At 35.8% G+C, this 12,074-nt stretch overlaps 1 protein-coding gene across 7 annotated transcripts in view; it reads left to right on the forward strand.

Annotated features, from left to right (window-relative positions):
* Nucleotides 1–9,712, forward strand: part of PCGF5 (polycomb group ring finger 5) — a 100,437-nt gene extending 90,725 nt beyond the window's left edge. For all 7 annotated transcript variants that reach the window (XM_040071703.2, XM_040071705.2, XM_040071706.2 and 4 more), the window contains one exon: nt 239–9,712. In XM_040071703.2, the coding sequence (XP_039927637.1) occupies nt 239–286 (48 nt within the window). In that variant the 3' untranslated portion in view covers nt 287–9,712. The remainder of the gene's footprint in view (nt 1–238) is intronic.
* The last annotated feature ends 2,362 nt before the right edge of the window (nt 9,713–12,074 follow it).

Below are 12,074 nucleotides of genomic sequence, written 5' to 3' on the forward strand. Positions count from 1 at the left end.
AATACAGAAACTGTATATCAGTGACAAATAGGTAATAGATTTGAAGTATGGGGATGGATTTAATTGTTGAAATGTATGGAATTATTTAATACAAATTATCATATACATCTGTCTTAGCGATAAGGTTTGGCTATTCTTAAGATAATCTTTAATTGCATTTTCTTTGTATTGTTTATGAATCATGTCTTCATGCTTTCTTGTCTGTTTTTGTTGTTGTTTTTCCCTTGCTCGTTTTCAGTCTTACCCTATGGTACTTCAGTATCGACCTAGAATTGACTTCGGTTAGACCAAAGGGCCAGATCCCACTGAGATGAATCCTGCACTATTTGTTTACCCATCGACAGATTGCACAATGAATGGATGTGCCTGGATTGGGGGGACACAGCCAGAATTTCAGCATGCAAATAAGGACATTGTCTTTCCTAAAAATTGTCAGTTGCATCTCTGTTGTTTCTATTAGAGCAAGCCAAGTGCCATTCTGCTACTGAAATGTGCATAAGATATTTGTGTATCTTAAGAGTGTGCTGCGAATCATAGCCAAAATCATGAAGTGTACAGTCAAGACTCAAAACCTATGGAATATTTTTGCTTGCGTGTTAGAAAATTTTTCTGGTCCTAATATTGACTACACTAGCAAAATGGCAGAGTACTCATTCAGTGGTGTTGCAGTTTCACACACTTACTATTTTACTGAATATTGTTGTTCAAATCATAGAGTACTGTAAAAATAACTAAGGATTATACCTTGATGATATTTTGTATAGAAAATATATTTTAACAAGTGGTGATTGGGCCACTACCTTTTCCTTGATAAAGTTCTCATGGGTCCAGGTATAGCTCACTCATGAGTGTGCAACAGTCCTTTTGCAGTGAATGAAGATTAATTACACTGAACAAGAGATGTAGAACATGATAATTCAAAATAGTAGTTTTAAATCTTCTAAATTGCTAATATTGCTTAAAAGCATTGCAGCCTTTGTGATTGCACTTTCTCTTGGTTTTCCTAAAGTTTGGAATTCGGGATACTACCTATTTTTGGAAAAATGGCTTCTGGTCAGATTACATTTCTTCTAATAAAGCCTCCATAAAAATGAAGGTAAAATAATATAAATGTCTATGGAACTAAATTCCACTACAAAATTATGACCAAGGCAAATGTTTTCATAATTATTACTTTTCATAATAAACATTTCCTTTTAAGATTGAATAGAGGCCTATAATATGCTAAGACAAAAATAATATATAGCTTTAATTACATACTATCTCTCTTGTGACTATCTGTAGTTTAGAATTCATTACAGAAATTTTCATTAGTTAAAGTCACATCATAAAACTATTTCCAAAAAATTAGAGGTAATGCAATACTGAAGATTAGCAGTCTGACCAAAATAATTGTTCAGGTCATCTTTTTTCCTAAGACCTGGTAGTGCTGGATAAAAAGTGATTGTTGCCTTAGGTATTGCAAGCATAATGGTTCTAGTACGGGGTGTTTCTTGGGGTTTTTGGTAATGTTGCAGGGAGCATAGCAATGTGTATATTTTCTGTCTTCCGTTGTCTTAAATGTCAGTTGAGTTTTTCTGATCAGGTTCTCTGGAGATACAGTTCAGTCACGCTACGTATTTCTACTTAGTACATGCCTGCTAGTGTTGTAGATAGCGATTCACTTTCTTTATGCCTTTTGCATACGGCAAAAAGGAACCAAATCAATTTTTCACAAGCTACTGTGGAGTGAACTGATCATTCTTAGACAAAGTGAAAATTCTTTCTTGGGATCAAATACAAAATATAGATGTAAGACTGTAATTCCTCTGTAAGTTTATGTTCATGTACAGTAGTATGTTCTGTAGGAGAAATAAGCATGTCGTGGATTAAATCTGGCCCCTTTAATGTTGTTAGAAGCTCTAACACTGATGACTTGAGGAATCACGTGCAGTTGAGTTGAATCCTATCATTGCACTCCAAAGCCCATATGAGATGCAGACATCAAGCTGCTGTCGGTAGCAGTCTGTTAGGGAACCCTGCCATTACAGGTCAAGGTTGCACATATTGTGCAGATGCCAGTGGAACTGGGGAAGGAAAACATCCAGGAGGAGGCTGCTGCCCCTTTCTGCAGTGTGCTGGCCAATGCAGGCGTGCTTTGCCCAAAACCAGGCAGGGCTGCACATGCTGGCTGCAGGGAGCAGACATCCTTTTGCCCAGCCAGTCTGTGATGTGCTACTCAACAGAAAGAAGATATTCTTTGTAGGGAGGGCCCTTCTCTGCAGAGTCTCTAGGGAAAGATAGATTCTTCTTATATATAGCAGGCCATCTCATGGAGCAGCTTGGAAGAGCAGAGCATGCTTTCCGATTGAAAATCATTCTTCTCTTTAGTATATACAGATGTTTTGTACAGTAGAAATAGGATATTATTTGTAAATATTTACATGCACATACAAATTACACCTTACAGTTTTTATATATTTCTTGTGTTTTTATACCAGAATTTTCACTGTAGAGTTGCTTGACATTAAACACCTGTTTCAGTTTATCACAAAACTAATGCTAGGATGCTTAAGCATAATTTCTGCATGGTTCAGCGCACAATTTTTTTCTCAACAATTGTGTTTGCTGTTTTGAAAAAATTTGAACAGACTTGTTTTAAAAAGACAGGAACATACAAGTTTTAATCCATCCACCTAACAGGACCCTTGGAATTGCACTATTTTGCCTTGGCTTTAGAATGGCAACTAATAGAAGCTTTCTTTGACTGATAACTTCCTGTATTGATAATTCACAGAACCGTGAATTTTCTCAATCAAAGCTGGACATCAGTTTTGCTTCCTGGTATTTTCTTGATGCAAGTTAAAGCTAGATTACAGAAGGCACATCTTCATTTTAAGCATTGAAAATACTGAGAGATCTGAATTGATGTTCCCAGCTCCAAATGGTGGCATTAAATGCATATGAACTAACCACCTACACTTGATGCATTTCTGATTTGATGGCATGGTGCCTGAGTGCTGCTATAGTTTAATAGTTTGTGTAAAAGTGCCAGTGAAATACATATCTTAACTGGGCAGCTTGTGCAACACAGGCATTGCCTTTTTTACAGGAAATTTTCACTCAGATAGTACATATGTGCCATGTCTCTACAGATACACGGATTTAATTAATTTGTGCCAATTAAGAGTATCCGAGGACCATAGGAATATGAGAATGCATGTGCAGATTCCTGTGTGCCAAAGATGGAGTAAAGTGAAATGAGTACCTAGGCATTCCCTTCAGACTGCACCATATGCCATGCTAGAGCAGATGCCTGGATAAAGTCACAGTTTCTGAGCATTTCCATGACAAAGTGTCACCACTGCATCCTTGTAAAGCATAGGAATGTGAAATAAGTGTTGCTGCCGCTGTGTTTCTATGAGTTTCCCATATTAGCAGTATCTAACTGCAGAGGGACCTAAAAAAATTCCACACTACTACCTAACCTTGCTGTCCCTTATTTAGCACATTTGGTGCTGCTTGGGTTTTTTTTTTTCCCTAGAAGTGAAAAACTCATTAATGAAAATCATAGGCGACTTTTTGTTTAGCATAGCTGGTTGCTGCATTTATCTAGTAACAAGCTGTAAGCTAGAATTTAGAAACAAGATCCTGTAGCATCTCAAACAATATGGAATTAGATGATTAATCAAGAAATGTATCTTCCATGATGCATTACTACAGTCCTGGAAGCTAAGGGCCTAGCCCTATGAAGGATTTTTTTTAAGGAAATACCAAATAAGACTGCTACAATAATTGAAGTGACTCATCACTATAGTAGGTATTGTTCACATGAAAGCTTTGGGGATTTGGGTCCTAGGAGTATGCAGTGCAAGAAGTATATTGTGCACACTCGGCTAGCTTGCAGTTATGCAAAGAAAAATTACAGAAGTATTATCTTGACTTTACTGAAAATGTTACACAGAGTGAAGTGCCTGATTACTAATACAGAATACCTTTTAAGCCCATTATTTTCATTTGACAGGGTAATATTTGCTTCTGAATTTTATCTATGGTCTTAATATTTTCAGCAAGAATATATCATAAACATACTGTATTGAGAAGCTTTCATGGGAAAAAAAGGATAAAAATGTGTTCTTTTAGATAGTTTAAATTAAAACCGCCCTATCTCCGTGGAAATTATATTAAAATAAGTACTTTCATGTTGAAAATATTCCATTTTCTGCATGAGGAGCCCTGTAATTCTGGATTTTGGTCTTTTTTTTTCTCCATAGGTTTCAGCAATTTGACTTGACTTTTCTGCTCTTGTCACAAACAGTTCTAGTGTATCTGCATGAGAAAATAGATTGATCCCATTCCATTTAGATATAAGCTAGGCTCTTACTGCACACAAAAACAATGGTCCAGAGTTTCCTCTCATCTCTCCCATGAAAAACTGTTATACATGACTTTGTGAGAGAAGTAAGCAATTTTTCCTTCTCTGCTGTTTATAAAAAATAGGCCATGGCTTAGTCCTTTGATTGAACCAGTCACTCAGTTTTATTGTTTGTGGGTTTTTTACATTTTCATATAACTGAAGACAAGAGGTGTTTATTCACTCCTCAGAAAAAAATCATTCTTGAGAGGACTTGCAAGAAAAGGCATAGACTATGTCTGATAGAAGTACTAGAGAACAGGTAGCTGTTCAAAACCAGTCTTAAGTCTCAAAATAAATAGATTGAGCCTTGTTTATAGGGGGGGCTACATAAAATACTGGTTAATAACATTCACTGATCAAACTCTTTATTGTCCTGGAAAAGTGCAAAGGCATTTAAGATTTACATCCTTATCCAAGGGTTTGGTCCAATTTCTTCACTTATTCTGGTAGAATGAAGGCATCTCTTTGCTTCCTACAAAAATGCATATATCATGCTGCATATTCCCCTCTCATTTTACTTCATGCTTTGTTGACTTATTATTTTTGTCAGTTAAAATGTTTAAACAGGCACCATTTCTATTAATTCTAGGTTCTTACACATATTTTGGCTATTCCCATACCCCACCCAATTTCCTACCCAAAAGTCAAAACATTAAGGACGTAAAGGTGAAATTGTACATGAAGTGTCAGCTCACAGGTTTCGTTTATCAGGTAGCTTTCATGGATTTCAGCAACGTTTTCACAGTTCTGCATTTTCCATCCTTTATAGCCAGTTTGAGCAAGGTCATGCTTCCACAAGGGTTTCCAAAGGTAAAAACACTTGTGTGAGGAGGGATTGTAGTCTACTGGAGTTGTTCCAGGATGAGTTCCATGACACAAGGGGATGGATTCACCTGAAGGAAATGTGAAAACTTCCAACTGAACATTTACCTCTAATTTCATCACACAGGCGTTGTTTGACCTTCAGACCTCAGCTGAAATATCCCTTGCAGGAATGTCCTTCAAAAGATGATCTTGCAATGTTTAAATATATTTCTTCATAAACAGATCTACCTATTGATTTTCTTTTCTACCTTCTGTCTACACTGTCTGTAGGTCAGATTAGAACCTTAGGTTCCAGAATAAGAGATTAATTCATTAATGAATTCCCAACAGATTCTTCCATCCAAGGTATGTGCCATATATCTTCTGCATTCAGGTAGCTTTCCACTACAGCTGAGTAAGGATGTTGTTTCATTCTCTAGTAAGCAATACTTACAGTTGAGGGCTCTGTGGTCCTGGAGTGTGGCAGTGGAGCAGAGGAGCTCTGTGCATGGGTAGAAATGTCCAGGCTATCTTTTGTATTTGCAGGAGACAAAGTTCTGTAAGCTCAGGATGGAGGAGAAATTCTGGAATGATACATGTCTGTAAATGGTAGTTTTTTGCTGTTACATTAGTTTTAACCAAAGATAGGCATTGTTTTTCTGAACCATTAGGTACTTTTCTTTGAAGTAATTTTACGTGTATTTTTAGGAAATGCTTCTAACATGGTTGACAGTTGACAGGATGAGGTGAACAGAAGTAGCTACTGTGCATTTTCCTTTTCCCTCATGACAGTCAGTGTAAAGCAAAGAGCTGAGAGAAGGTTACTATAGAATCTACAAAATGGCTGCACAGTAAAATGGTTTTGCTGCTACTTAACATAACTGAGGGTTTTATTACAAATGAAGTTGTAATGAAGATGTTTATTGTCAAAGTGCAAGGCACATATTTTATAATGGTATTCTACTCTTAAAATTCAGTTTTGTATTATATTGAGTATGGTACATATTGTTCCTGTTGTCTCCTGAATTTTGATGTGGTAAAATGAAACGTGCTCCATTTTTACTGAAAAAATATCACATACTTATTGATTTAAAATTAGTCTTTGTTGTCAGATATTTAGTTTGTTCTTAAAAACAAGGGTTTTTTAAAAATAAACTATTTTTACGTATAATCTGATTGCCTAATAGTTTTAAGGGGCCTATTTAATACCAAAGGTAACGCCACCCAGCAATGGACTTGGAATATGACATTGCCACTTTCCTGGAGTGCCTGAACGGTCAAGAGGTACCTGGAGTCAATCAAGCAAAACCCAAGCAGTGGTAGTTGTCTGTGTCACCAAGCTAAAGGGTTAGGCACACCTAGCAGTTTCCAAAACAAATTAGAAAAGGAAAAAAAACAACAGGAATAGCATTGAGGCTGAGTCAACAGGCATAGAGTAGCTCGGAGTCGTAGCTCATGTTCCTGAAGAAAAGCACAAAGGCTTGCATTTACTGATGTGTCTGCTATACCTGGCCTGGGAACTAACAGAAAACTCAGTGTGCTGTCAATCCTGTAAACCTTCCAAAGCACAAAATAGTCACCAAGCTACTTTTGGGGTTTCTAGTTGTAGTTCAGTGATATTTTGGAGGGTGGAAAGGACAGATTTGGAGAATAATGAGAAGATACTAAGTATGTTTTACAGATTTTTATAGCTATTTTTTTAGCAAATGGCATTGCTGTCCTTGACAGGAGACCATTGATTAGTAAGAAGTGATTATTTTACTCGTGCAGTATAAAACAGAATTTAAAAATCCAAGTTATCTTGATTTCCTTTTCCAGGATAGTGGTTGACTAAACTGGACAGTAATAGGTCAATATAATTATTTAGCTGGCTGAAAGATTTCATTCTAAATACTTACTGACCGTATTATTTTTTTCCTCAAATAGAAGCTTCTTAGCATAAGCATGAAGCAATGCATCATTTTTTCCCTTATTGCAGACATAACTATTGAAAGGAAAGTATTCTGCATTTTTTAAAATTAATGCAAAGCCTGAATTGTTGGATGTTCCAGGCTACTGAATAGATGATACAGAGTTACTCTCAATGGATTTTTTGGGGGTGGGGGCCTAAGTGTCCTTATATAAGCTGTGATCCAAGTTAAAAGAAAGGAGCCTATGGTGAGCAGTAATAATGTTCTAATGCTTCCTTGCATTTGATCAGTAGTTACCAGTTTTTAATAAAGCAGCCCTCACAGTACTTAGGAGCTTATAGAACATATTGTGATCTTAAGTTGCTAATTTGTTTTAAAATATAAAATGTTTTAAGCTTTTTGTCAAAAGTGATAACATCCTATTACAAATAAACCTTTTTGTGGTTGTAAAATTTAGCTTATAAATCATTCAAATTGAAGTGAAAAAAAAACACAGGTCATTGTTAATGACAGTCTATCCTACTATTAAGAATATATGTATTTTTGTAAAGGAAAAGCACTTGTAGATATTTAATCAGTCCAATATCTATCTATGTTAATGTTTTGGGGGAAAAAAAAAAAAAAAAGAAAACAAAATGCTGCTTAGAGAATCACGTATTTTTATTTTTTGTGCTTAAATGCATTTTCTGGTGATTTATGGAATGTTTATTCTGTGTGAAGCTGTATAGTTAGTACAGCTGGGCTAAATGCATTTCTCACCTTAATCAATTGTATCTGACTATGATAATATATTTTGTGTCCAATCAGAAAGCAATTCCAAACACAGGCTTGTGGTGCTGTTTTTCATCTTTGATATTAGCTTCATCCTGCCTTGGAACTTCTCTACTTCATAATAAGTATAAAAAACGCTAACCATTTGTGTTTCAGTGGACATTTCAGGGTATATCTGGTTGTTTAGTTGAATCTTACTATGCTTACTAACATTTTTATAAGGGGACAGAATTTTACATGCAGTATTTCATAAGCAGTCCCCTGGATGAAAAAGCGTGCAAGATTAGTCAAGTTTAATACTTACCTCCCTTCAAAGGAAACTACTGCTGGGTACATGGGTGGAATGTTAAGTGCATCACTAAAGATTCTGAGAATTTGTACAAATGCTATTTTTTAAATGCAGAATAATTCACTTCTGGTGATATTTTGCAGCTATTTGAAGCCTCACTTTCAACTGTATTTTGATTCATCATAATGCATTAACATAGTTTTGAGGAAGAAAAGATACAGTAAAGAATTTTATTAAAGTATAGTAAAGACTGGCAACCATATTTATTTGTGTACATATTAGTGCACAATCCAAAATCTTTTTACTTATTTCTGTGGGATTCTTCAGGGATCTACTTCATGGGTCTTCAGCTTGGCCTCAGACTTTCTGTAATTATCCTTGTAGCTGGGACTTGAAATAAGCCAGACTTCCCACTTCCTCACTCAATTTCCTTTCATGGGTGACTAATATTGTTTAAATTTACTCTTATTATATTAACCTTCTCATAAGTAAGTTTTGCAATAATGAGTGTGTACACTAGCAGTAGAATTCATTGGTAGGAACTCAGCTGAGTAAATAATTGTGTCCTTGACAAACCGGGGGAGAATTTTACTCAGATTATGAACACTTGAAATGGCATTCTCTCATTTATGTTCATGCTTCACAAAGATCTGCAGTTGATCAGGATTTGATGTGTTTTATTACACGAACATTGTCCATTTTTATATTTTTAATTAAGAACTAATTTCTGTCGTGTTTCATTAGGATCAACATCTCAGGGTCCACAAAGTAGCAGTTTAAAATCCATTTGATCTGAGTGCAATACCAGTACTGCAAGCTTGTATCATTTGAAGAACCAAATATGTTGTGTTTTGAAGTACTTAAAAAAGCACTGTCAATTTCACCCAGTTCTACCAAAGGAATGTGAGGAGTTTTTTAATCTCAAATCTGAGTGTGGCCCTAGAAAAAGTGAGACACTTGTAACTGAGTCAGCACTAGTGGTCAGTTTTCCATTTAGGGATGGGAAGTGCTGGTACTTGGGGTTTTTTGGCAAAGCCCCATGGTTGTGCCTCTTGGTGTAGAGAGAAGCCTGTTCAAATCTGCATCAACATTTGTAAGCAAGATTTATTTTGAAACAACAGTTCCTGCAAACCCTGTGAATGGGCTTCTAGAATCTTGTGTATAAATTTATCAGGTATGTAATGATTTTTCTAATAGTGAACTACCTGTAGGGCTCAGTACTGGTGATGTTAAATTGCGTGTTCCCTGCTAATGTCAAGAAGGTTTACAGCACCTGTATAATGCTTGATAACAAATGACAATTTGGCCTGACCTGTATGCTGCAAGATGCCTCTAGCCCAGTTGGATTAATTTTATGAAAAATCTAGATGAGCAAGAAGTATAACTAATCTGCTTACTAGCACTGAATTGCTCCTTTCTCAAAGCAATAAATATATTCATGTTGTAACATCTGTTGTGCAGCCTACAATACGAGTTGTTTTGTTGCATTGTTTCTATATAATTTATTTTGTGCAATAAAAAAAAATCTCTGGTTTTATCTGACTTCTTTCTAGTTTGTAATAATATTTGAATTAAACCATTTACTAGCTTTATATCTTAATCTTTTTTAATCTTAATCTCATAGACGTTTGAGTAGAAAATGGAATGCGTAATATTATTAATTATATAAAAAACAGAAGGTTTTTAAACGTGGCCTGATTTCATTATAGTTAATGTCATAGAGTGCTACCATCAATTTTCACAGGTGCGGAGTTCTGCCTAACATTAATGTTGCCTGGACTTGGCACCCCATTTGAAAATATAGCCAGCTGGGTTACACTGTGATTGTGTGCTTGAGTCTAAAAAAAAAAAAAAAAAAAAAAACCAAAAAAAAAAAAACCACCAAACCATAGAGCTTCTGCAACTTTTTTTTTTTTAACCTAATTTCACTGCTTTTTGTTCTCTCTCTTTTTTGATGTTTTTCTGAGTTCATATGGTTTTGGTAGTATTGATTATTCTGTGCACTTACCTTTATTACGTCATTGAGTTGTTTTAACTCTAAGATAGTGTAAAATAAATGTGTATGCAAATTAGAAGGTAGAAGATATCCTTACAAGTGAGCCCTTGGTGTGAAGTAATGTTATTCACACTATATACTGAGTTACTGCAAAGAAAAACGATGGAGGGAGCCCTGTTAGTCAAGAGAACTTGTACCTTTTATCTGAGATGCTCCTATGAAACCTGCAATACCACCACATGAGCTCTGAGACATGGCTCAGATTTGGAAGAAATAGAAAGGATTGCTGATTGAACTAGAATGATCTGAGACAAAAGTACATTTTGTATCTTCTTGTAAAATCCTTCTACATGTTAGCAGAAAAAAAAATAATAATTGCTTGTGAGCACAAAACTCAATAAATATGTATGATTAAATAGGATATGTTAGTTACCATTGGCTGTTAACAGGCTAAGAGCAGCTGTGGCACCACTGGCTGCTCTGTAACCTGTGCAGATGAAGCACTGCAGCCTCAATGGCTTTCTTTGGACCTTTTTCACATGGGATATTTGACCTCCAGATTTGTCAAAGGTCATAAACTAATACTTTCCCTTCTAAAATTGTTCTTGAGACTTAAGGTCACTCAGAGAGAAAAAAAAAAACCCAAACTTTACATAATGCTTCTACATGATGTCATTATATTTTTTATTAAACAGAAATTGAATTGTAGACAAGTGCAAAATTCTGCTCCTAAATAGGGAACTTTTCCTATTTCCTAGCAAGATCTCCATTTAAAATGCAGTGATTAACATAGTGTAAATAATTACTGTATTTCAGATAGCTAAAAAGAGAATCATTGTGGGGGAAAAAACCCCCATGCATAAGAAAAATAACAAATGCCTGATAAGTCATAAAGCTGGATCATGTTTTATAGAAGGAGGAAGGTAGGTGGTATACAAACAGCTGTTTACATCAGGGGTGTAGCTCATGAATTTCCCTTTTGGAACTGTGATTCACATTCCTTTCTACCCTAATTATTTTTTTCCTCTTTTATTCTAGAGGAGAATATGCAATGCAGTGTCATTATAGGCAAGAGTAATGTTTTTCAGAAGAAAAGTGCTTTCATAATTTAGGTTTCATTAAAGCAACAGAAATTTGCTGGCAGTGTGTAATATGAGCACCTTGTTCCAGTGGCACACTTCCAACATCTTCATTTGGAAAGAAGACTGCTGCATTCACAATTCATAAAAGCATTGGCATCTATCCCATTAAACTCACACAGGAAAACGAAACCTTCTTATATGCAAAAACACCCTATCTTTTCTAAACTATTTATAGGCAATGTTCTGTCCTTTCCTGTAGTACACAAATAATGACAGTAAGTGCACTTCTAGATATGGAAAATAATTACAAAAAGGAACTTAAGAAAAGCTGTACTTAAAACCAGATTTAAATGCTTTGGATTTAATGTTGTCCTCTTGCACATGTATGTGTCCGTGCCCCCAGAGACTTCCAGTCCTGCTGCCTACAAGCAGCCTCTACAGATTTGTGTCCTATTACATCTCCAGAACCAGCACAACTTGTTACTAGCTCGTATTCCTTGTTCAATTTCTCTGTCCGTGTCCTTCTCAAAGTAATGTGATTTTGTCTTGACTAGTTTCTAAAATGTGTTTTATTCCTGTGCTCCTCCCTACAACCTGCTAGAAGTGATGCGGAGAGAGAAGGCTCTGTGTGCTCTTCATGTCCTTATGCTACACCCAACATCATGAGTTCTAAACACCTTAAACAGTGAGCTCAGAAAAGTCCACTGCTGCTCCTGTGCTTTGCTAGTTCATGATGTTGGATCTGTAAAGTACCTTAGTACTCATAAAGAACTCATGGAGTGTATTTGATACTATTAAGAGAGAAAGAGAAAGGGATGTACTCCCA

Source organism: Hirundo rustica, chromosome 8 (genome assembly GCF_015227805.2).
Source record: "Hirundo rustica isolate bHirRus1 chromosome 8, bHirRus1.pri.v3, whole genome shotgun sequence".
NCBI lineage: Eukaryota > Metazoa > Chordata > Aves > Passeriformes > Hirundinidae > Hirundo > Hirundo rustica.